At 42.0% G+C, this 23,249-nt stretch overlaps 2 protein-coding genes across 3 annotated transcripts; both read right to left on the bottom strand.

Moving 5' to 3' along the window:
• Nucleotides 1-1,691: 1,691 nt before the first annotated feature.
• LOC121608750 (dehydrogenase/reductase SDR family member 13-like) lies at nt 1,692-6,648 on the bottom strand. 2 transcript variants are annotated; one of them, XR_006006974.1, is made up of 6 exons: nt 6,457-6,648; nt 5,733-5,851; nt 5,173-5,296; nt 3,288-3,614; nt 1,788-2,272; nt 1,692-1,751 (listed from the first exon to the last, which is right to left on the bottom strand). XR_006006974.1 is itself a non-coding variant. In XM_041940081.1 (5 exons), the coding sequence occupies exons 1-5, from the start codon at nt 6,581-6,583 to the stop codon at nt 2,013-2,015; spliced, it is 957 nt and encodes a 318-aa protein (XP_041796015.1). In that variant the 5' UTR covers nt 6,584-6,648; the 3' UTR covers nt 1,692-2,012. The 2 variants fall into 2 exon arrangements, 1 of the variants encoding a protein (XP_041796015.1); XM_041940081.1 differs by having other exon boundaries at nt 1,692-2,272.
• Nucleotides 6,649-8,474: 1,826 nt separating this feature from the next.
• On the bottom strand, nt 8,475-19,278 carry phf12b (PHD finger protein 12b). Its single transcript, XM_041941330.1, has 15 exons — nt 18,583-19,278; nt 18,092-18,273; nt 15,848-15,920; nt 15,264-15,720; nt 14,883-15,003; nt 14,652-14,784; nt 14,394-14,558; nt 13,849-13,992; nt 12,622-13,366; nt 11,475-11,579; nt 11,211-11,357; nt 10,993-11,088; nt 10,796-10,878; nt 10,551-10,689; nt 8,475-9,661 (listed from the first exon to the last, which is right to left on the bottom strand). The coding sequence occupies exons 1-15, from the start codon at nt 18,646-18,648 to the stop codon at nt 9,195-9,197; spliced, it is 3,123 nt and encodes a 1,040-aa protein (XP_041797264.1). The 5' UTR covers nt 18,649-19,278; the 3' UTR covers nt 8,475-9,194.
• Between the last annotated feature and the right edge of the window lie 3,971 nt (nt 19,279-23,249).

The following is a 23,249-nucleotide window of genomic DNA, read 5'->3' as shown; positions in this document are numbered from 1 at the left end:
CACTGTCACCAAGTGCTTGTTCATGAGGGAACTGTTGGGTCTCTGTAGATAAAGAGTTTGGTCTGTACCTGCTCTAAATGGAAAGTGTCCTGAGACACCTTCGGTTGTGATTTGGTGCTACATAAATAAAATTGAATTGAACTGAACAATCCAGCCCGCTTATACTGCACTCAGGAGAAGCTGAGTCAGACCTCTCCACCTCTACCTTCTATCACACTGCCCCCCACACAAACAGGTAAAACACACACCAGAAGCCATGAACAATGTGAGAGGGGCATTCACACCAGCTTTGTCCAGTTGGTGATCCAGTCTTGCATAAGAAGAGACACATGTGAGACACAACTGTCGTTTGAAAAGAAAGCAACAGCAACCCCAGGAGAGGTGTGGGTGTGTCTGCCATCACATTCTGTTCTTACTTTGTTAAATTCAGAGCGGTGTAACACCTGATGTCACACCTTCTATCAACACACCACACACACTCTAATCCAGTGAAACCAGAAAATCGTCCTGTCTGCAGACGGTTTGTTCATGTAGGAACAAACAAAAAAGTGGTTCTTGTCCAGGGGACAGACACTCTCTCCACCTTTAAGAGTAGACTGAAAACTTTTCAGCACCTCTCTCCCCCCTCTTCCTCTCCATTTGCATGTTACTAACTTGACTTCTTCCCTGGAGTGTTTGTGCCTTTTTGTGTTGCAGGTTTCCATGGATCGTGGCTGAGGCCAGGATTGTTGATCATGGTTGCATGTACAGTCGTGGTTCTGCTCGATACTCACTGCTACTATTACTATTATTAGTTGTATTTCTGTTATTATTATATACATATTATTGCTATTATAAACATGAACTATCACATACTAATAGATACATATACTATCATACACATACCATTATACCACTATATGGATACTATCATTTGATTATTACACATATTTCTATTATTATTATAGCTGTTAGTCATGACTGTCATTGCTGTGCATCTCTCTCTCTCTGTCTCTCTCTCTCTCGCTCTGTCTTAAAGCATCCAGTCAACATAGATGGAGTCCTACCCAGAGCCTGATTCTGCTTGAGGTTTCCATCCATCCATTATCTATACACCGCTTAATCCTCTGCAGGGTCACTGGGGGGCTGGAGCCAATTTGGGTGAAGGCAGGGGACACCCTGGGCAGGTCGCCAGCCTATCACAGGGCTACACATAGAGACAGACAACCAAGCACACCTCTCATTCACACCTACGGACAATTTAGAATCATCAGTTAAGCATGTTTTTGGACTGTGGGAGGAAGCCGGAGAACCCGGTGAAAACCCACGCTGCACAGGGAGAACATGCAAACTCCACACAGAAAGATCCCAGGTGTCCTTACTGGGACGGGGATCTTCTAGCTGTGAGGCAACACTGCTACCCACCAAGCCACTGTGCAGCCCTGCTTGAGGTATTTCCTAGCTTCCATCAGCAAGCACTTGATCATGAGAGAATTGTCATGTCTCTGTACATTAGAGAGTATGGTTTAGACCTGCTCTACATGGGAAATGTCATGAGATAACTTTCAGTGCGATTTGGCATTTTATAGATACAACTGATCGTGAAAATGAAATCCATAATTTTTAGTTGAAGGGCCTGTAAAAAAATCTCATGCACCAATAGTAGCTTGATTATTTATACTTTGCATCAATAATTCAAGATATACAATGCATGAATAATTCTGTGGATTTATTTCATCTTTATAATCTCTTACAAGCTGTTACATAATTACCTTACATGTAACATGTAAGGTAATTATGTACATTACCTTACATGTAAGTTACAGATCTTATTTGTGTAATATAAAAAATAGCCAGTTTAAACAGTGCTGTAACTACTTTGTTAACTCCAAGATAGTCTGTCTTCTAGACTAGCTCTTTTCTTTGTTAAATTAGGAGAGTGGCGGTGAAGGGCTTGCCAAACCAAAATGTGTCATGCATCAAACGATATTTAATATAAACAATGGCAACCCAATATCAGGATGGCAAGCATTTTATGCAAGACCACACAGTCTCTCACTGAGCTCCCACAGCTTCTTTGCTGCAGCGTCGTCCTTGGCTTTAGCATAAACTTCTCTCACAGTGCAGTTGGAGAAGTAGCGTCCATTGAGAGGTTCGAGTCCCTCCTGGAGGGCACAGTGCAGAGTGGTCTGGGCTCCCTGGACAGTGTTTTTGAAGAAAAAAGCAGTCAGGGGCTTCAGGAGCATTCGCATTACTGCGCTAGTGTTCCTTTGCAGCTCAGAGTTGATAGCTCCTGCAAACACATGAAATAGAGTGTTTTTTTAGCAGCAATTGTAAAAAAAATAACCTGTTATTTCACACACACACACACACACAGTCCCATCCGTGGATCGACTGTGTTCAGTCTGAGCACAGTTTTCATCCTCATGGCTGGTGGTGGGGTATTGCCTGGTTCTTAAACACTGCTCTCTCTTCTGGGGTCAGTTCTGTCTCTCTGTGCGGTTCAGTAGTGTTCCCATTCTGTTGGTGCCTCTGAGTCTCCAGCTGTGGTAGTACCCTCCAGCTGCATCATCTGTTATAGCCTACTGCTGAATTTTATGATCTGTCAGACGAACATTGTGTTCATGACAACTTATATATTTACCTTTAATCCAATTTAAACATAGCATGATGTGAAAGTGCAGCTGTTTGCACTTATAAACGTCACGTCATGATTATAGCAGTTGAACTGGGTCTAGCCTACATTTAATGATAAATCAGTATATCAAGTTTGCGCCATCAAGTCAAGCTTGATGGCGCATTTCACCATTTTAAGTAACTAATTGAACTTAAACACAAAAGGAACAAAGGAAGGAGTCCTGCTCCCGCCATGTTCCAGCTGTGTGTCATTATACATCACTGATAGTAAAAAGAGGATACATCTGTGCAACCTCCCTCATTGCTCCAACAAGCCTCCTCTCTCCTCATTCCATGCATTTTAGGAATTGAGACATCCTTCAAGATGACATGCTGAGATTGATTTCTGGGTCACAGGAAGGAGGACAGAGGAGACAAGGAGGCACAAGATAGAGAATGAGAAAAGCAGCGGCTCTCTTCCATTCACTCCTTGCCAGATCGTCCAGTGTTGCTCTGTTATTGTTTCTTGCCATTCCTTTTAAATCCGTTACCTTGAACCCAGACATCTGTACCTGCCTGCCTGTCTGACTATTAGGACTTTTGATTCCTGCCTGCTTCTGGTTGGATTTATGGATTTATCGCCTGCCCATTTGTTTGTATGAGTTAAATGGTGACATACTCTGATTGCTAACCTGGATGGAGGCTATAGCAGGTGACCTTAGTTCCCTGCAGACTTTTGGCCAACTCATGGGTGAAGAGGACATTGCACAGCTTGCTATCAGAGTAGACCTGGAGAGTCTCCATGAACGAGGTTCCCAGTCCCAATGCTTTGTGTGTGTTCAGGCAGTCAAAATCAATTTTTCCAAAGTTATGCGCCATGGACGACACATTGACCACCCTGCTCGGTCCACACTCCTTCAGACGGTCCAGCAACAGGTTGGTTAACAGGAAGTGGCCAATGTGGTTGACGCCAAACATCATCCCCAGCCCGTCCTCTGTGCGACCCTGCAGGTAAATGCCTGTGATAAAAACATGGACAAACCTTAATCCTGTTTCCAGACATGATGATATCAAAACAAGCAAGGCTTGAAGCCACCTTACATCTTTAGGAGAGCATAATGATTCCTTGATGCAGTCGAGCGTACCTTGCCTATTCTCTAGCACACATGAACACAATACTACGTCATAACCTACTTTATGTCTGGATCACGTGTGGTCAGTGTCTCCCTGAGGATGCAGTTGAGGACTGTTTGCTGTAAAGCTTTGTTTATGCCTCTTTGTTTATGCAGTGTCCTCTGCCCTGCAAGTCGTTGCGCTGTGTGTTTAAATTTGACTCGGTGTGCATTTATTTAGAGAGTGAAAACAATACTGTGCAAAGAATGCTGTACAAACTTCTGTGCAAACTGTCAAGGATTTTGATCCATATTTGGTGGGTGGCGTTCTGCTGGTTCTGCTCACTGACTTTGTGCCTCTTCAGAGGGTTTGTACACCCTCTGAGGTTTCTGAGAACACTGCAATGGATAGTGCGTTGAGCATAAGTGCCTCTGAATATGCTTGTACACCATCTGCGAATGCCCACGCCACGATGTCCCTCAGACATAAACAAAGCTTAAAAGCATCTTGACACATTATTGAGGACTGCTTATGCCTATTCATTTTGAAAGAGCAATGGTGGGGAAACTCCAACACTCGACCGTGACCAATGGTGCTTCATCGCTGAGTCAAGGTCAGGCCGTCACCTTTATAGGGTTGGCCCCACCTTGCTGTGGTCCAGCCAAAAACTAAGATCCTCATCAAAATGGCAGCTATGACTTGTAAACTCAGTTGAAGGACCATTTCAGTTTAAGTTGGGTCTTATTTCTGAAGCTCTGGCTTCATTTCAAACAATTGCACAAATTAAAGTCATTCAAGATCTCGGAATATGCAAAGTCTGACTGGTCGAGAAACAAACCCTGCTTGTGTTTTCATGCCAAACTTTTTTAGCATGAATTGTTACTAGATCACAGCAGTTAGCTTTGTGAGGAAATATTAGTAACCAATATAAATTTAAATGATGGCTAGAAAAAAATAAACTGTGAACAAACAGAATTATCCTTGAAAGGGGCAATAGAAAACAATTCAAAATAGTCTTGACAAGGTTTTTTTTAAGTATGACTAGACTTCAAATACAAACCCCAGAGAGCATTGTGGTGAAAAACAGGTTAAAGTAATATTCAGTTAAGCTAATGATGGAAAAGGTACAGGCAGAGCATGCTATTATTCCTTGGATCAATGTAGTAATTTTAATGAATTCATTTGTGGATTTCAAATGAATTTTAAAACAATTCTGCAAACTAAAGGCCAATGTTTTGCTCATGATTGCAACAGTGTGATAGAATTTAAATCAAATTTCGAATCTGGCTGTGGCCAACTAACGTTAATTATGTTAGTTTCCAAAAGAAAGCTGTTGCACAAGTACAGTGAAGGCTGACCAACACACGGGGACGTCTCTGTAAAAATGACCCAGCTAATAAAGCAACGTCTTTTCCAACTTCAAATGACCAGCAAACAACATTAAGCTGCGATGAATCCTCTCACCTGCATTGTTGATGAGGATGTCCAGTCTGGGTTCAGATTTCAGGAAGGTTTCAGCAAAGCTGCGAACAGACTTGAGACTCCCCAGATCCAACTGCATGAACACCACCTCATTACTGCCACTCACCTGTGGGGCATATTTCAGCTGAATGAGTAGTTCAATATAAAATGAAGAAGCACTGTGAGCTTTTTTTTAAATGAATGTCTCTGTGTGGCAACGTGAATATCAAGAATATTTCCAAAAGTGCAACAGTGCAAAAGTGCTTTGCAACAGTGTTTTATTAGCATGGACCAGCACACAGAGTGACATAGATATCACTTTACCTCGACATTCTTTGATGGAAACTGACATGGGCACATTCATGATAACATGTATGTATAAACTTCATACACACAATAACATCCTCACAGCATGATCATAAGCAGCTACACGCCTCCACATGTCACGAGGTGGCCACAGGCTCCTCAGTAAGGCATTTAGGACAAAGAACCTTCTCTTACTTTGGAAATGGGAACAAGTCAGTTAATCTTGATCGAAGCAACACAGCGTGAACTCTACTCACACTCCTGACTTCCTTAAGAGCAGCCTCTCCTCTCTGCTTGCTGCGACAGGCAAGAATCACTCTGGCTCCTCTTTTAGCCAGGTCTATGGCCGTAGTCTTCCCAATGCCTGTGTTGCTACCTGGACGGGGAAAATAAGCAATGCATGTTTAATGTGCAAGTCAACATATTGTATGTATTTAATATTTACTTTAGTACTTTTGTCACTCATGGATCTGCAGATTGCCAAACTTTAAATATTAGAGCACAAGTTGTCAAGGATATAAGGACTTTAATGACTCCTTAATACACTGACCTGATACTTTACTCCAACCCAAACTACGGTTATTGCACTTACAAATTTTCTATTTTTTTAAGCCTTGCAGCAGTGGTTCAGTCACAGATTTACTGCCTCTGAAGTTGACTGGGAAGCTATAAAAGCTAATTCTGAACTCAGAATTTGTTGTGATGTGGTGCATGCATCCATTGAATATGAAAAAAGTTTCTGCCACCCTGATGACACACAGCAGTCTCCAAAAGACTTGCTTTGATACTTAATGTGGAAGGTTGCACAACAGACATGTTTCTATATAGACAGTTGCTATTTATTCTAGCATAATACACATACTTTACATAGTTTCCATGTTTACATTTACATAATTCATATTGCATTTTATTCCCTGTTCTACAGTAGAGGCACTTTCAGGTGACCCAGTTTCCCCTCAGGAATCAATGAAGCATTCTTACCGGTCACAATCACAGTTTTCCCGTGCAGCTTTGCTTTGCTTGTGCACCGCTTTCCCTGCACAACAACATGATGGAAAACGTAAGCAACTCCTACAACAACACCTACGGCCAGCAGAAGAGTAGACATCGTTCAAGCCTCAGCTGCTCACATCAGACAAGCTGCAATGAGGAAGTCAGAGCAAGTCTGTGCATTTCGACCCGCACAGTCGAATAAACAGCCGTTTCCTGCCTGGGCGTGACAGCGTGACCTCTGTTATCAGGTTACAGCAGGCTGAACGGAAGAACTAGAATTCATAAAGACCATGTGACTATCAGGGACCATAGCAGAAGATGTGGTACAGTAAAGTTGTTGCAGCTCCACCTGCAGTTGCAACTCTCCAGATGTAGGCTAAAGCTGCTATTTCAACTGCTTCCTAGTTTTATTCCATGTGAATTTATTTTATATGCCATTATGGGACTATGTGGTTGGTGGGGGGGCTAAATATTCTAATTTCATTCATTTTGGTTTTACGGCCCATACTTTTACTGTTTTGGCTCACTCTCACTGCTCTCATCAACCTTTTTCCATTAGCAGCAGGTAGCTGCTCAAGGCTCTGCTACACTCACTGTGCACTACCTGACCAGGAACAAACAGCAGACAAAGCAGCTGCTAAAGAGCCAGATTTCTTTTCAGGAGCTGGTGAAGACCAGAACAGAGCTCAAAGGAGGAGAGGAGGAATAATGGATGTACATTGATCACGCGGTTAGAAACATACGTAAATTAATTCCAGTAATAATAATAAACAGTAATGTAACATTTTGAATTTTATTATCAAAAATATTTTAAAATTGAATTTTTGTATTAACAAAAGGACAATATACAAACATTCCTGTAAACAATAGCAGCACATACAAGTCAATTATAAATGATACAAATATGTATATATGAAGAACATAAAAAGAAAATACTAGACAATTACAGAAAAATAGTCAACCTGTTTTTTTTTATCAACAATTTTAATCTTTTAAAACAAGCTCCCTTTTTTTGCAGAGTGATTTTTTTGGAGTGATTTTTGATTGGTCTGATATTTCAGTCTAATATATTGGCTATTACCAAGACAGCATTTTTCCTCTCAGCAATACTGATTGATTATGACCTATTTTAGCATTGCTTGATGCTGAAACCATCATCCGTGGATTTGCATCATCCTAACTTGTCTATAGTAATGCCCTTTTCTCTGGTCTTACGGTCAATAGACTTGTGTTGTCATAGCTTGTTCAGAATGGTGCACCTAGAATCACTAAAAAAACACTAAAAATGTATCGAAGAACACCAATTCTGGCACTACGTTTCCTAATTTTTTGAAGTTCTTTAAAATGTACTTTATCAATTTTAAAACCATTGAAACTTATTCTTTGAATCTTCCTGCTCCCAGAAGGTAAAAATATGATGCTGACTGCACATGCATTCAGCAGAGAAACAAAGCTAACAAAACAGAAGTGAGACTTGTGTTTTGTTTTGTTTTTGGTTGTCTTGCTTATTAGAAGCACACAAAAACAAAAAAATGTTTTTGTTTTTCTAGATCGAGCGAAATAATTGATCCACAACCTGCAATGTGATCCACTGGTTGTATTCATGTTGAATCTGTCATATCATGAGCTTTTTCATGTTGTACAGTAGTATCTGAACTTCTCATCATACATTTCTAAAATGTCACTGACTCACTAAAGGGCTCTTATTTAGGAGCAGAGTTAAAAGTCTTAACAGTTACAAACTTTTGTGCATCTGACTTATTCTAAAGGGCTTTCTACATGCTGACCCACATGTCAAACAGCACTTGTCTGCAATCATTTTGTCCAGCCGAAATGTTCCTCTTATCTTCTCTCTCCATACTACCTGACCTTTAATCATTAAGTCCTCAATTATAACCCTTATTAGTGCTGTGCTATGAGGCAGAATGTGAAGAATTAAAATACAAAGTCCCAGACAGACCCACAGAAGACAGAAAGTAACAGGACACAATCCCACCAAGTTTGTTCTTAGAAAATCTTTCTGTATTTACAGGTTTGAACAGACAAGCAGGTACAGACAAAGAGTGCTTATATACAGAGCAGCACAAGATGTTAAAATGAGTGCTAAAACAATACCCTATTTACAGATGGACTAAAGCGGAAAGTACAGACTAAGAACAAGTTTTATCACAAAACTTCTGGTACTCTACACAGTATCACAAATTCCATGAACTGTACAGTTAAAAACCAAAAAATGGTAAATCTACATGAAATCCAATGTTTCTCCAATTGAGAGGCACTGAATTATATTTTTACATTATATATACATATAGTGTATAAGCATGTATGTTTTCATACATATATAGCTACCTGTGGTGCAAAAGCAGCAAAAGAAATTAGAATGTATGGAATTCAATACTACAAAATAAAAGGTTTGTGCTAAATGGACTGACTGACAAAATAATGTTACACCATACATGACCAATATACTGGCAAAAGAAAAAGTGAGCATAGGTAAATAATGTTCGCTCAAAGTCCTAATGGTCTGAAGTGAACAGAAGGTTACTGTCAGTCATTCAAAAACAGAAGAGATTGTCAATAATACTTCAAGTTCATGCAAAGATATAAACCATTAAAAATGAAAAAATAAACTTTTCCCTGTTGACCAACCAGCTGTGCAGCTTTCCCTTCATTGTGACTTGGAAGGTGCAAAACAAAAGGAGGGAGGGCGGGACTTAATGTGAGGGTTATGGAACAGAGTTGGCGTGTATGGGCACTTGGTGGGGAGGAACAGTCTCAGTGTCAGCCTCATCCTGGCTGGATGGGCTGCTCACTGTGGCAGTACTGGGTGGTGGTGGTGTGGTGGTGGTGGCGGTGCTGGTATTGGTGCTGGCCGCACTGCTGCTGCTGCTGGTGGCGCCAGTGCAACTGGCGGCAGGCGTGGCAGTCTGCTCTTCTTTGGGCTGCTTACTGGCAAATTCGGTGATGCTGAAGACAAACTGGAGGCAGCCCAGTTTGATGTAGCTGCCATGGTGGAGCAGGGCGGTGCCTTCCCAGCCTGCCCCGCTGCCGCCGATCAGGCTGGAGCTGCTCGCCTTACAGCTGCACGACATGGCTAAGCCACCCTGAGGCTGGCTGCTCATCACGCCACCGGCCGGCAGCAAGCCCGCCACTGAGCTGGGACCCTCGTCATCCTCGCGCTTCTTACTGCGTCCTGCAGAGAACACAGGGAGAAGTCTGAAGACAGGCACCAGTGACAGATGGAACGTGAACACTGTCGCTACAATTTAAAGGAAGAGGGAGACAGCGGCACAGGTTGTACACCAAAAGTAAAGAAGAAGGGATACGAGATTTTCATGCCGTCATAAATGATGACTTCAAGCTGCAATTCAGTTGTGACGCCAATATAGAAGTCTTGCAAGTTGTTGCGTTATTTTTCCTCAAATTCTGTGTCTCCGGTTTTCATTTTTCTGAATTCTGTGAATTTCAGCACATTTGGGCCTCAGAAATAGTGTCTAATCATGTGATGGATGAATGAAATTTCAATAATTCAATAAGAAAATGTTAAAATCTTAATGAATATCAATGAACAACATTGCACAATTTGTCTTTACATATATTTATATCTGGACAAACTAAATATTCCAGTCACATATTATCTGATTATGGTGTGTGTTTCATTATTTTCACCGGACGTTATGACCACAGAGGTTTAGATATGTCGAACTTCAACAGATTTTCACGGTTTACAGAAAAGAAACAAATGACTTAATAATGTGATTTCAGATAGATAGATAGATAGATAGATCTTTACTTTATAAAGCAGAAAAACTAGGCTTTACTTTCATTGGCTTTGATATGTTCCTAGCTGATGCTTTAGAAAAAGTATATTTGGTGGGGCTTGTTGAATTGCCAGGTGTGTTAGCCTATTTCTGTCAGCCATGGTGGATGCAGGTTGGTAGCAGTTAGCAAAAATCCATGTTTCAAAACATTTCACTGCCTTGACTGCATTTGCAAAATTACGCTGATGACCCTCCGACCTGCACATGCTATGAATGAGAGGTTTAAACAATTTATCCGTGTTAATAATGAGACGGACTCACGGATGATGCCTTGCACTTTGGCCACCAGGCCACTGGGTGGAGATGGCGAGGCTTTCTCAGAGAAATCACAGGAGTACAGGACGTTGTCCACTGTCGTGCCGTGCTCGCTGTAGTTGAGCAGCTCATAATGCTTAGTATTCTATGAAAGACACACAGACAGTACCTCCATGTCTTTAATACTCAAAGGGGAAGAATTGTGGTACAGTACAATAACATATATAGTATAGCAATTTAAAAGCCCATACCTCATCATAGAAAATACAGGCGTGTTTCCCCGATATGTAGTTGCAATGACCATAATTTGTAAGGCACACGTCCATGTCAGCACCTTTACAAAACACATTAAAGAAATAGTGAACTGTTATTTTACAGTAAAACTCAATAATGATCATCTAAGACAAACTAACACCTCTATACATATCAAACATATTTCAAGTCTTACCAGATCCTATGTATAACGTCCTATAGCACATGCTAACAGCTCCTCCTTTTCCTGTCAGAGGGTAGAAGACAGCACGGGCCTGTACCTTCTTTTGACCTGGTAGGAAGGTTCACATTCATTCAAACTCATTTAACAGTAAAAAACTCATACGCTCAATCAACAAGAGCTGAGATCTGAAACAGACTGCATAGCCATCCCAGAGCGAGTTCATGTCTTACTGTCAGGGTGGGGTGATGGAGTTTTGGGGGCAGCAGCAGTGGCTAGGGGAAGTGGAGTGCTGGGTGCTTTGGGGGGGAAGAGCTGCTGGATCCTCTGCCAGGCCAGGAGCTTGATCATCTCTGCATCCAGTTTGTCCAGCTCTATCCCTGATCGGATGCACAAACACACACAACCATTAGGTCCGTTTGTTTGTTTCATCAGACACGGCATTTCTGTTATATGTATTGTCACACACTGTCTCACAACTGAGCAACCACACTTACCTCCATCCTCATCCTTTCCATCTTTCATGCAGCTGGACAGGTTAGCGATGGAGGAGAGAGTGCTGGGCAGCAGTGAGTCCATCAGTGCAGGACCAGCCTTTATGTCTGTAGCGAGGAAATGTGCAGAGACAACATGTGGTCAATGGTCGACACTGCATTGGACATTTAGCTGGATGGAAACAATATTCCTTAATTCATGTACAGGATTCCATTTTGAACTACATATTAAGCTTATATTAAAATTTGTATACAAAAAAAACACTGGTTTGTCATGTCATACTGTCGTATGCTGTGACAAAAGGAAGCTGCTCCCTTTGATCACAAGAGGGAGCTGTTGCGCTATGATCTGCTATAAAGTGTGGTCAAGTATCTCAGTGACAGAGGTTTAAGTGTATGGTGGAAAGTGACTGAACACTGACATGCTGCAAAAATAATCACAGAAGTCATTTAACACCCTTCAACATGTCAAGACTCAGATTTGTTGCAGTGCTGTAGGTTGTACAGGTGTTTGGTATTGAATCCACCCTCTGTAGGTTAACATTTTTTTCGATTTAACAACCAATACAAATACTTTTTCTTTTTTAAATAATGCTTTTGGGTTTAGAAAATACTGGTACAATCACCAACACCATGAGAAGATGGTAACTTTAATAAGTAATGTATGTGTAAGTTTTTCCCAGGCATCGACTGACTCTAAATCATGTGGAGCAGGCACTGTAGACTGAATATCATCATATTTCTTCCATGAAATAAGATAATCCCCTATAATCCCAGAGAGGGAAATTTGCAGTGTCACAGCAGTGAAGGAGATCTTGTAATAGAGAGAAGCATCAAGCATCAGTAAAATATATATGACAAAAAAGTCAAAAATATAATAAGTAAAACACACATTCACATTATTCTACAGAGAGAATACTGATATTGCCCCGTGTAGTATGAACTGATATCGCACAAGTGAAGATGTGAGTTTCAGTGTGTGTGGTCTGCTGGGAGCAGTACTTACTGTACTGTAAACAGAACTGCACACTTCAATTTCTGATCCAAATCAATTAGTCAGTAACTGATGACTTGCAGCTCTAAATGTGAACACAAGTGAACGTGGGAAGCCAACAAGCCACGAGCAGTTTATTGGCTCAGGAAAGTGTACCTGGAGTAGAGGATGGCGACCCCAGCTTGGCTGGGCCGTGCTCCTGGTTGCCTTTAGGTGGTGTGTCTGAGCGGGCACAGCTGGTGATGGAGTAGGAGGCTTTTTCACTGCTGCTCATACTCTCCTCCTGGAGCTCTATCTGGCTCCTGTGGTCCTGTTGGCCGCTGTGGGGCCATATCGTCGGGGCGGTGGGGCAGTTTTTCTCAGCACATGCCTCTGTAGTGCTCTCAGGCTCCTTTTTAACGGTTTCTGCTCTTATGTGGTTCGCCAGTCCAGAGGCAGGAGCTGAGTCTGGGGGTGTTGTGCTGGATTTCAGTCTGTGCTGCAGCTCAGCCTGCCTGCAGGAGTCTGAGGCACTGTTACAGTCTACAGGTCCGTTGGCTTTGGGAGGTTGACAATCCTCTGCGAGAGGTCCGTTGGGTTTTCTACAGTTCTGACACTGTGTCATGCTGCATTTACAAACACCCAGCTCTGCTAGGGGGTCCACTGAAAAAGAGGCCCCCAGGGGGTCATCAAGTGTACTGCAAGGTTTAGAGCAGGGGTCAGGGGAAGAAGTCCTTTCTAAAGAGGCCTGAGTTTTCACGTCATCTGATGTTATACATGATTTAGTGCTGGCTTTCTGCTCAGAAATCCACTCCGCAGGCGATGTTTCTGATGTCAGGGTGGATGCTGTGGGTGAAGCCTTCTGCTTGACAGATAGGTGTCGCACAATGCTGCACTGGAGGGCGATGACGTCCTGCAGCCACTGTCCAACACAGCAGAACCATGTTTTATAACATGAGAAGCTTTTTAGAACCCTATCCTATTTGATGAGGGATTTATATCACAGGAACAAATCAATCATTTTTCTTTGTGCTAATATTTTGATATAACTTAAAGCTAGTAGGACTTTTGTGGAGCATTTGTGCTACCTTCTAGAGTAAGAGGAAAAAACAAACATGAATTTTATGCCTCTGCTTGCTGTTGAACAGTCAGGTTAGCTTGGTTGCCACACTTTCCATAGTTTTTCTATTAGAGTACATTAGTTTGACTGGCAATCAGACTTTTAAAAGTTTAAAAGTTTTACTTTCTATTCCCCTTTGGAGAAGGAACCTTCAAAATCATCAACATATCTATTCATGTAGCACATATAAGATACAAGCCATTACTGCAGGTGGCAACTGTCAGACAGAGTAAACTGTGTCATGCTGTTGTAAGAGCTTGAAGAACAGCTTTTCCTCTGCCTACCTCTCGCTGCTCGACATCTGTGGTGAGATGCTTTGAGAGCTGATGGTCGGGCACGCCGCTACAAACCAGCTCCAACTGGCGCACCCCTGCAGGAAGCAGCGTGGAAGGAGGGTTCTGGTACTGACACTTAATGGCATCTGGCACCTGAATCCAAACAGTGATTATTAGAAATAACTAAACAGCTTTAACTATCTGAGCAGGGTATATCACATCTTGACTGTGTTTGGGTGCCCAGTCTAAGTAGAAACATCTGAGCACATTCTTGATCGAATTCAGATGTTGTGACTGAATATTTCACGTCCATTGAATCATTTCAGTTTGTTCCATCTTTTCTGTTCTGTTAGCATAGCATACTTAGAAAGAGGAAGTCAAAACATGATTAATGCACAAAAATCAAGGGTAAAAGATGGGAACCTCAGCTACTGCTCCAATCGATTTGTTCCCCACCCTTCATCTGTTTGTCTGTCATATTCAGATAACCCCTACGCCTGAAGAAATACTGAAAACTCAACACAATATGCAACCACCAGAATCTCTAAGTCTACCTTGATGGTCTTCCTGTTGTGCTGGTGGGTGGTGCGTCGGTTGGGTGCGTTCTGTCGATGAACTCTACGCAGGAAGTCCAACTTGACGGCGTGCTGGGACATCCTGTCCTGGAACTGATCGAAGAGCTGACAGCGGCTTGACAGGCTCAGGCTCCTCTGATTCAGCTGGACGTCAGACAAACATTTCAAAACTGATCATTTGTTGCACTCAACAAAAACTGTTTTTAGCTCTGTCTGAGCAAAGACCACCATTCTTACCACTAAGTGCTCAACATGGTTTGGACACATCCATTTGCCAGCAGGTAAAGCTGTGAGTGGAGGGTCCAGACAGTCCATGTGGAACAGAAGGGGACAATAGTCACACTGGATCAGTGGGGCCAACCTGCAACTCCTGTGAGAGGAAGTACAAACATGTACGAGATAAACAGAAATATTCCAGGTGTGTGTGTGTGTACATTTTGGTAAATATGGTCATCTGGTAGTTCTTACCTGTTGCATGAAAAGCAGACTTTGACTGGTAGAGGAACCAGACCATTGGAATCCAGCTCATGCTGAGGCCTCCTAAATGGTTTTCCTAGTAGCTCCTCTTTTCTCCTGCGTTTACTGCTGCCTAAAAATCAAAATGAGTTCGGATCAATTGAGACACAATCCAATCTAGATATCCCTTTTCTGTCATGAGTTAACAACATGAAGTGCTCAATTCACCTAAAAATAGGACACCAGGCCACAGAGGTTTGAGAAACCAAATTTCACTTTTTGTTGAGCCATCAACAAAACTGAAGAGATTTCTTTCCTTCACCGTCAGATTTTAATTGGAATTGAAGTACGTACAGTGGCATTTCACAGTGAAAGTTTTTCATTCTGACTGACCTGGCAGTGCAGTGGTGCAGGTGAGCTCAGTGGGCAGCTGGAACTGTGTAGGGTTTCTCTCCATAGCAGCTGCTATTAGCAGCTGAAACGGCCTCTTGAGGAGGCGTGGCGTCGGAGTGGATAGCGTAGCACCCTCGAGCTCTGCGCCAAGAATTTCATCTTCTGGCTCTGCTACCTCGTCCTCTCCATCGTTCTGGTCCTCTGAGGGGGTCGGGGTGGACGAAGTGTTCGAGGTGGGCGTCCCAGGCCTACTGCTAGGCCTGCTGCTGGTTCTGCGGTCCAAGAGGCGCACCTGGGCCACTCGTAGACCAGGACCCGCCGCTCCAGCCCCTGGGGGCAGGCCATCGAGCCGCAGTGGGCCGGCATTGAGCTCCAGTTCCACGGCCGGGGCTACAGAACACTTAGACAAAGACCTCTCTGGTAGGCCGTTGGTCTGTTCCGACTTCTGCTCTCGCTTCTGACCGCAGCAAACAAAGCCAAAGGCAGATTTATCAGTCCATATAGCATACAAATATGTTACTCTACATTTCAACAGCAGCACGATAGTAGCATTGGATTTGGAAAAGAGAAGACTTGCCACTAACCTTTTTTCGAACATTGCAGCGGTGACACATCCATTCCCCTGGGGGAAGCATTTCCTCACTTAGAGGTGGGTTGCTGTGGCAAGAAGATAAAATATGATCATCAGTGACCAGCTTGATAATTAAAGCAGGAAAATGTATAAACTTCATTATTCAACACCCATCTATGCAGTCTTGATATTATGCTTCACATTTATGTTGTCTAATTTCATATGAGAAAAACAATAAAGAACTTTGATTATTTACCATGATTTTACAAGGGAAAGCTGTCTTGTAATTGTGAAAAAAATGTACCTTTGTTTCTTATTACATCTCCCACCAATTTACCCAACATTCCAATGTTACTAACAGCATATAAAGATTTAAATCCATTTTAAATACACACTCAAAATGAATGACTAAGACACTTGATTTCCAACGACTGTGAGAGGCAGCCTACCAGCGACCACTCAGCTGGTAAACAACACTCCCTCTGCCTCCATCTAGTGGACTCAGAGTTGCATTACATCAAAGAAAATGCCTGGCGCGTGCAAAGTAATCTAAACTTCCAATATGGTTACATTTGTATCTCAACAGGAGGAACTTGATTGAACAATATCAAAGAGAAACGATAAAAAAATATTCTAATTACTCATACATAATAACAACTGCTCATTTTCAAGTTAAGTGACCACAGCTGATATTGATATAATTCAAATTAAGCATGTTCAGACAGACAAAGGATGGAAAAATAACTTCTGTCATGTTGAAGGCGCCCATGTGCTAAGTGGCTGACACAACAACGAGTCAAGGAGAGCAATGTTATGATTGATTAATATCGAGTAGAAGACGCCTGAAGCAGGACTAATCTACAGCCTAAAATCTCCCATCCACAGGCAAAGACCATCAAAAGTTACCCGGTGTAATACTATCTTGAGATAACATATATCCATGCAGCAAGTTTCTTTCCCATATGCAGCGATATATGACAGTGCAAATTGTGAAGATGAAGCCATTCACAGGCCTGACCATATATGGATAAAACGTTTCTGTATGGTCGTTTCCAAGTGACAGTCTGAAATGAACCAAAGTTAAAATAATCATGCATGGAGATGTCTAACGGACAGCCGTGCACAGCGGCGCCGCGGAGAGACTACAATGGGACCAACTTTGTAACATGTCCCCAACAAACATTGCAATGCCGCTACTCCATCTCCGTAAATGTCAAAAACATTGCGTTCGTGTTATTTATGGAAGCTTTCTATCTCAAAGCAGAATTTTAAAGGTTGGTAAGATGGCGGTGGAATAGAAAAGAGAGCAGTGAGGTCGCCATATTGTAAACAGAGGCAGCCTCGACTCCATTTTTAGCAGCAGCGGCTCCACCGGCTGCAGCCGCGGCAGGAGGAGAGGACGGACTGCACGCTAATTCAAGCCACTTTCACTGACAAGGCTGCATTCACACGTCTCTTTTAGTCCCTGTGCGTCTATTTAACGTGTCTTTTGTTCTGACAATAACGAATAAGACATATAATCATTGTAACATTAAAATCTGCAACTATACGCCCAGCCGCATCCAACACCACATATATAACGGCACACATTCGCCGAAAAGTGAGAATAGACTTAACGATTAGCTACTTTTAGTCAGTCGACATCGTCATACATCAGTTTAGCAGTTGTCGCCTTTGGTCTCAAAACACTATTCAATAACCCTGAACTTTCACGTCCGATCTCGTTCACGCTAATCACAATCTCGCTGGCAATGACTTCGAGATATGTTTTAATGTGGGAATAAAGGTGTGCTGGTCATTTAACTTGACAAAGTGCTTCACAAGGCTCACTATCGCCCTCCACGGTGCAGCTGTATGGACGAATACACCGTGAATATGAGGAACCCACCGATAGCTACACACACCCATAGCTGGTAGAAATAACAGCACATTCATGTAGCTCAGACTTACTGAACAATAACGACTCGTGAAATCTTTCGTTTATCTAGTTCAAGGCTCTTGGGGCACAATTTAATTCCCACACGTCAGTGATGTGTCAGATGTTCATGTCTGCCACACCAAGAACAATAAGTGAAAACACAACTCCACCTGGGGAACAAACCCTCACAGAAGTTAGCATTTAGCATCTAACTTATGCATGTAGCTAACGGAGACTCAAAGCTGCAGTCCCTTGTCCCTTCTACACTTAGCATGCATTGATGCGTGCATAACTTGCCCCCCACGCTCTACCTCTTTTGTTCAAGTAACTGTAACTAACCAGCATTGGAGGTGGAAGGCTGCAGGACAGTGGTCACAGCACAGCAAGTCTCCCCCCTCCCGGCAACTGTCGCAGGTGTCGTGGTTGGTGGCCCTGCCGCTCCTCCGGACGTCTCTCACCAACTTCCGACTCCTCTTCTCTACCTCCTCTGACTTCGGGGGCGCCAGCAGTGTTTGGATTTGCTGTAAAAGTTGTTCATGTGTTTAGTATGAGATCACGGCTGCGCTGTCTGGTTGTTTGTCCACAGAATTGAAAAATATGCAGCTTTGTGCCCGCTGTGTTATTCCATGCTAAGATTGCGGGGAGCTGTAACGTTAACTTGTGGCCTCCATTATCAAACCAAACTATGAAGTTAGCTAGCTGAGAAATTACTGATAGCGGTCTATGGCGGGCTGGTGAAAACGGCAATTAATTTACTAGAAAACACATTAAAGCATTAGCAATAACGGAATATTTCATTCAATTAAGGCCTCCGGGCAATGCAACCTCACCTCCATTAAGCCCCCAGAGGTATCCAAATCGTACACAATCGTCGGGGTCTCCATTTTGTCCCACATTCATCCAGGAGTAGACGTTGCAAAAGGAATTTGCGATACAAATCCCTGCCAGGCACACAACGATGAGAGTAAATCCCGCAATAAATGTCCTTTTCCGAATGTTTTTGACCAGCGGATGGTTGGCCAAGCAATGCTAGCTATCGTTAGCTGGCTAAAGATGCTAACTACGAAAGCAAGACGTCAACCAGTCAAGGTTGTGAAGCTAACGGGCTCACTAGCTTGTGTTATGGGCCCAAAAAAGTCAACAAAAATTAGCAATACTCGTGTAATTAAAACATTGTCTTCTTAGCACCACTTATTATGTGCCGGTGCCAAGCCTACATACAGTATTTTATATCAATAGAGTGCTGCTCTTAGATACAAAATCCATCTGCGGCCTAGCTGGCCAGCCATGATTCTTGTTTCTGCTCTTGCAAAAAGCAGCCTTGTAAACCTGCAAACCCCTCCGCTCCCATTGTCAACAGAAGATGTAGACAAAAAATACAAAAGGAAATTCGGCGTGGTGCGGTCCAATGCACGATATCCGATAGCGTTCGGAATCTATAATCCTGAAATGAGGTATGTGGAGATGCAAATTTGGTTGATGTTATTGTTGTGAAAAAGGCTGTGCATCTACACTGGCTGCTAGCAACATCCTCTACCAGTTGGCGCAACCGCGAATCGCTTGACGCGCATGCGCATTGGAGCGGATATAGATAATTGCGAGGATGTATTGTGAAAAGGAGCGGATAGATTGTCTACATTGCATCCGATTTCTACTATTGTACTAGAATGACACTAATATATATATATATATATCACCAATTATGTCTTAGTCTACTTCTCTTACTAGCCATTATTATCTACAGAGTGCTTCCAGAGTAATACATAATGCTGCTTCTATCACTACCCCGAAAGGACGTTCCTGATATCTCTTCCTCACATGCTTTAGATGTTGCTGCTGAACCTGTAATACTTACTACAGTAACTTGCTGCTTTTTCTAGAAAAGAGTTGCTGCCACCCTTGCCTGCATCTTGCACCTTTACCACAGTCTTACTGGTCCTAGAATGACTTTTTCAGTACCACAGTTGCATTGGCACAGCTTCTTCTGCCACAATGGTAGGCTACTGTTTTTACTACAGCCAGCACTGCTGCCACTGTGTCTGCAGCTAAACATTATTACTATTAACACAGCTGGTAATACAAATTGTACCATGACTTTTTGTACCACTATCACTCCTCTTACTGCTACTGCTGCCACCACTGCTTCTGTCTTACACCTGGGATCATTTAATCATTTCACAACATGAACATGCACATATTTTCTGGAGGAAGATTTCCTTGTTGATAAGTGTGCAGCACATACATTACAATTGCTTTGCGATTTATTAGGCAGAAATGCACATATGTGTATATATAAATAAACAAGTACATAAAAAAGTGGAGCAACTTTAAAAGTGTACATATGTACGATTTTCCATTCTTTGTTGTAAAAGAAAGGAAAACAAAGGGGGCTAACACGCAAGATAACCAAATCGATGTCTGTGGGGCAGGAAGAGTGATGACACAAAAGTGAGATGAACCATTAGTAACACTCTTGAACCAATACCATCACCACCATCACAATAGTAAGTTCTGTGTGTACCATACATAACTTTTTCAGAAATTGGATCAAACTCTTACAAAAAAATTGTCACAATGTAAAAGGTTGTATGGACAGATGGTAAACAATAAAGGTGGCAGTCCTCATTTTGAGTCTTACTAATCAGAGTACAAACATCCAGTTCCTGGTGGACTGCATGAGGTGAAGGTCAAACTTTAATGCCAGCCTGTTGAAGATAATGCTTCAGCCACATCCCTGCCTCCTAGATGATGGGTCATTTGTGGCCCTTGCCAGCAGAGGGAGGCAGTGATCTGTTATGTTTGAGAGGCTGACCAAACAAATTCTCACTGCAAAATTTTACAGTTACAATATAATAATCTCAGGACAGTTTGCTCATGTAACTGTGTACATAGCAACATAAAAATCAATACATTCAGATATTCTTTTGTTCTTGATTGATTTTAATCCAGAATGGTCAGTGTTATTAGCCTTCACAAACCTACATCCAGTTGAGCCCCACAAGGCAGGTCAGGACTTCAGTGAGACAAGGGTTACAGTTTACTGATTTTAAAACAGGAACTCTCTGTGCTCAGGTTTTATGATAATAAACATTTATTACCAATTTATCACTTGGACACTCTTAATTTCGGGAGGCTTTGCGAATGTGGACACTGATCAATCATTCAATGATTTCAAGATCATTTGGGCCCAACAGAAGGTGCAGCACTGACCACAAAGCCAGGTTAGAGTGGTTTTGAGTTATCTGTTAATTAAAGCACAACATTATTTGCTGTGAACATAGGTGATGAGAAGTAAATTAAGTCTTGGTTTAATTCAAGAGTCCCACAATGTCAACTGCATGAGCACATTGACATTTATAACCATATTTCATTTAGTCCAGCATTAGGACTCCATATACTCAAACACAGTAACGACACACAGTTGTAACAAGCGGGGTTTGTCTTCACCATTAAGGTGTACATTTTCATGATCCCAGGAATTAGTCCACATCGCCTTTTTGGCATCTCAATGTGGCAACAAATTGCAGCCTTGGCCTACCACACTTGCTTTACCTGATTCTGATGATTTTAGAGCCGTTGATATTTCGCACAATATCTATCAAACACACTCTATATAACAATGTATATACTTCGAGGGACTGCCTGAAGCACTTTTATTTTTCCATTTTCTAGGGCCAGTAATGAAAGATATGAGACCTGCTTTTGCCTTTCAACCATATGGATCTGTTGTGCACCATGTTGTCTGTGCCTCTATACAGTTTCATGCAAAAAATCTGGAAATTAAATTTGGAAAATATTCTACCTTTCTGAAAGTGAAATGGAAAGATTGATGTCTGTATATACAGAGCTGGAGTCAGGACATGGGTAGCTTTGCTTAGCATAAACACTGGAAGCAGGGGGAAGGGCCAGCCTGGCTCTGTTCAGAGTTATGACACAAAAGTCTATCAACACTTTAACGTTGTAGACCCACTGGAAGCCAAAAATATGCAATATTGTCCTTCTCGCTTGTTGTTGGTTGTTGTTTAGCACTTGCAAATTGTTTATAGATGCGCATATGTTTCTTCCGTGAACATTTTATCCAGCTATGGCCAGCTACAAGAATGCCTTTTTACCCAGATCCGTGCATACATGAAGGCAAACATATGTTTGTACATGTATTACATGTACAAACATGTAATACATGCTGAACAGCAGATGCATTGCAGTTTTTTTCATGTCACAACTTTATTAGACAGCCAATAATCACATTTAATGGTACTGTTACTGACTTCTTTTTGTGGAGACACAGCAGAGGAGTCCCAATGAAACTTCATGCGATGGAAGACAGAGATGTCAATATCCACTTCTTGCAAAATGAATCACTTTCAGTGTGACTTTAGAGTGACTGCACTTATTTCTGTGTTGTAAAGACCAGTAAAATGATGGATTGCTTTAATTAATGCCACATGATGTTTCTGCTTCCTCATGTTCTTTGCCTTTTTTCATCGTTGTTTTTTTGTCTGTGACACTCTAGAAAGTTGGCCGAACCTGCAGGAGAACAGACCTTCTGACTGTCAAAACCGCTGGTGTGTTTATACTTTTTCCATAAGCTTCAATCACACCAGTGAAAATAACATGGAATTTTTTTGTACGCTCGCTTTTGAAACTAAAGACTGAGAAATATGTCATCATAGTGGGAAATGAATTGTTGCCCTCTATATTAATGAAAAAGTAGACATGCAGATTTCAAATATTTGTGTGTTCTGTAAAGTTCACATTTTCAGACGACATAAAACCTTTACCAAGCAAGGAAGATAATGCTTTGCTGTTGGCTAAATGTGGGGACGTCACAGTGCACACGCTCATTGTGGCTGTCTAGGCAGGGGGTGGCAGCCGTCCATTTATGAAACTTCACTCAATGTTTTTCTTTTCCTTCCTGACATGATTAATAGGTAAGCAAAAAAATGAGTGGTTGTCAGTCTGCAAGTCACCGTTTAGAGGGTGCATGCAGAGGTTTAAAAGTGCACCGTTCTTGTTTTGTACTCAAAGAACAGGCTGCAAGCGAAAAATGATTTTGAAAAAAAGAAAAGGGCAGAATAATGAGTGTGATGGAAGTTTTGACCTTCTAACAGTGATGGTGTTGATAGATTCTTTTCATCTGTTCTTCATAACTGACATAAGATTAACAGCTGTGTGTTCTGTTAATACCTGAAATGTAGACCTCTGTTAAAGTGCTCAGAATCAACCAAACCCTCAATAGAAGTTTGAGTCGAATTCAAACTGAGCATCAGCTAAATGAGGGTTTTGCTATTAAAACCTGTTCTGTACCTTTACATAAGTCCCTGTGCACTCTCCCATTTGCCTCCAATGTTAGACTGATTTCACATCCAGCTCTACTATACCTGTAGCTCTAGCTTTTACCTGCCTGATTTGTCAAGTAAAGTGTATTAAATTATCCCAGATATGGCATTAATGAATTACTATCATTATAATGATTATAGATGTGTGTTTCATGAAT

This window comes from Chelmon rostratus, chromosome 7 (genome assembly GCF_017976325.1).
Source record: "Chelmon rostratus isolate fCheRos1 chromosome 7, fCheRos1.pri, whole genome shotgun sequence".
NCBI lineage: Eukaryota > Metazoa > Chordata > Actinopteri > Chaetodontiformes > Chaetodontidae > Chelmon > Chelmon rostratus.
This window is presented reverse-complemented; position numbering and strand designations above follow the sequence as displayed.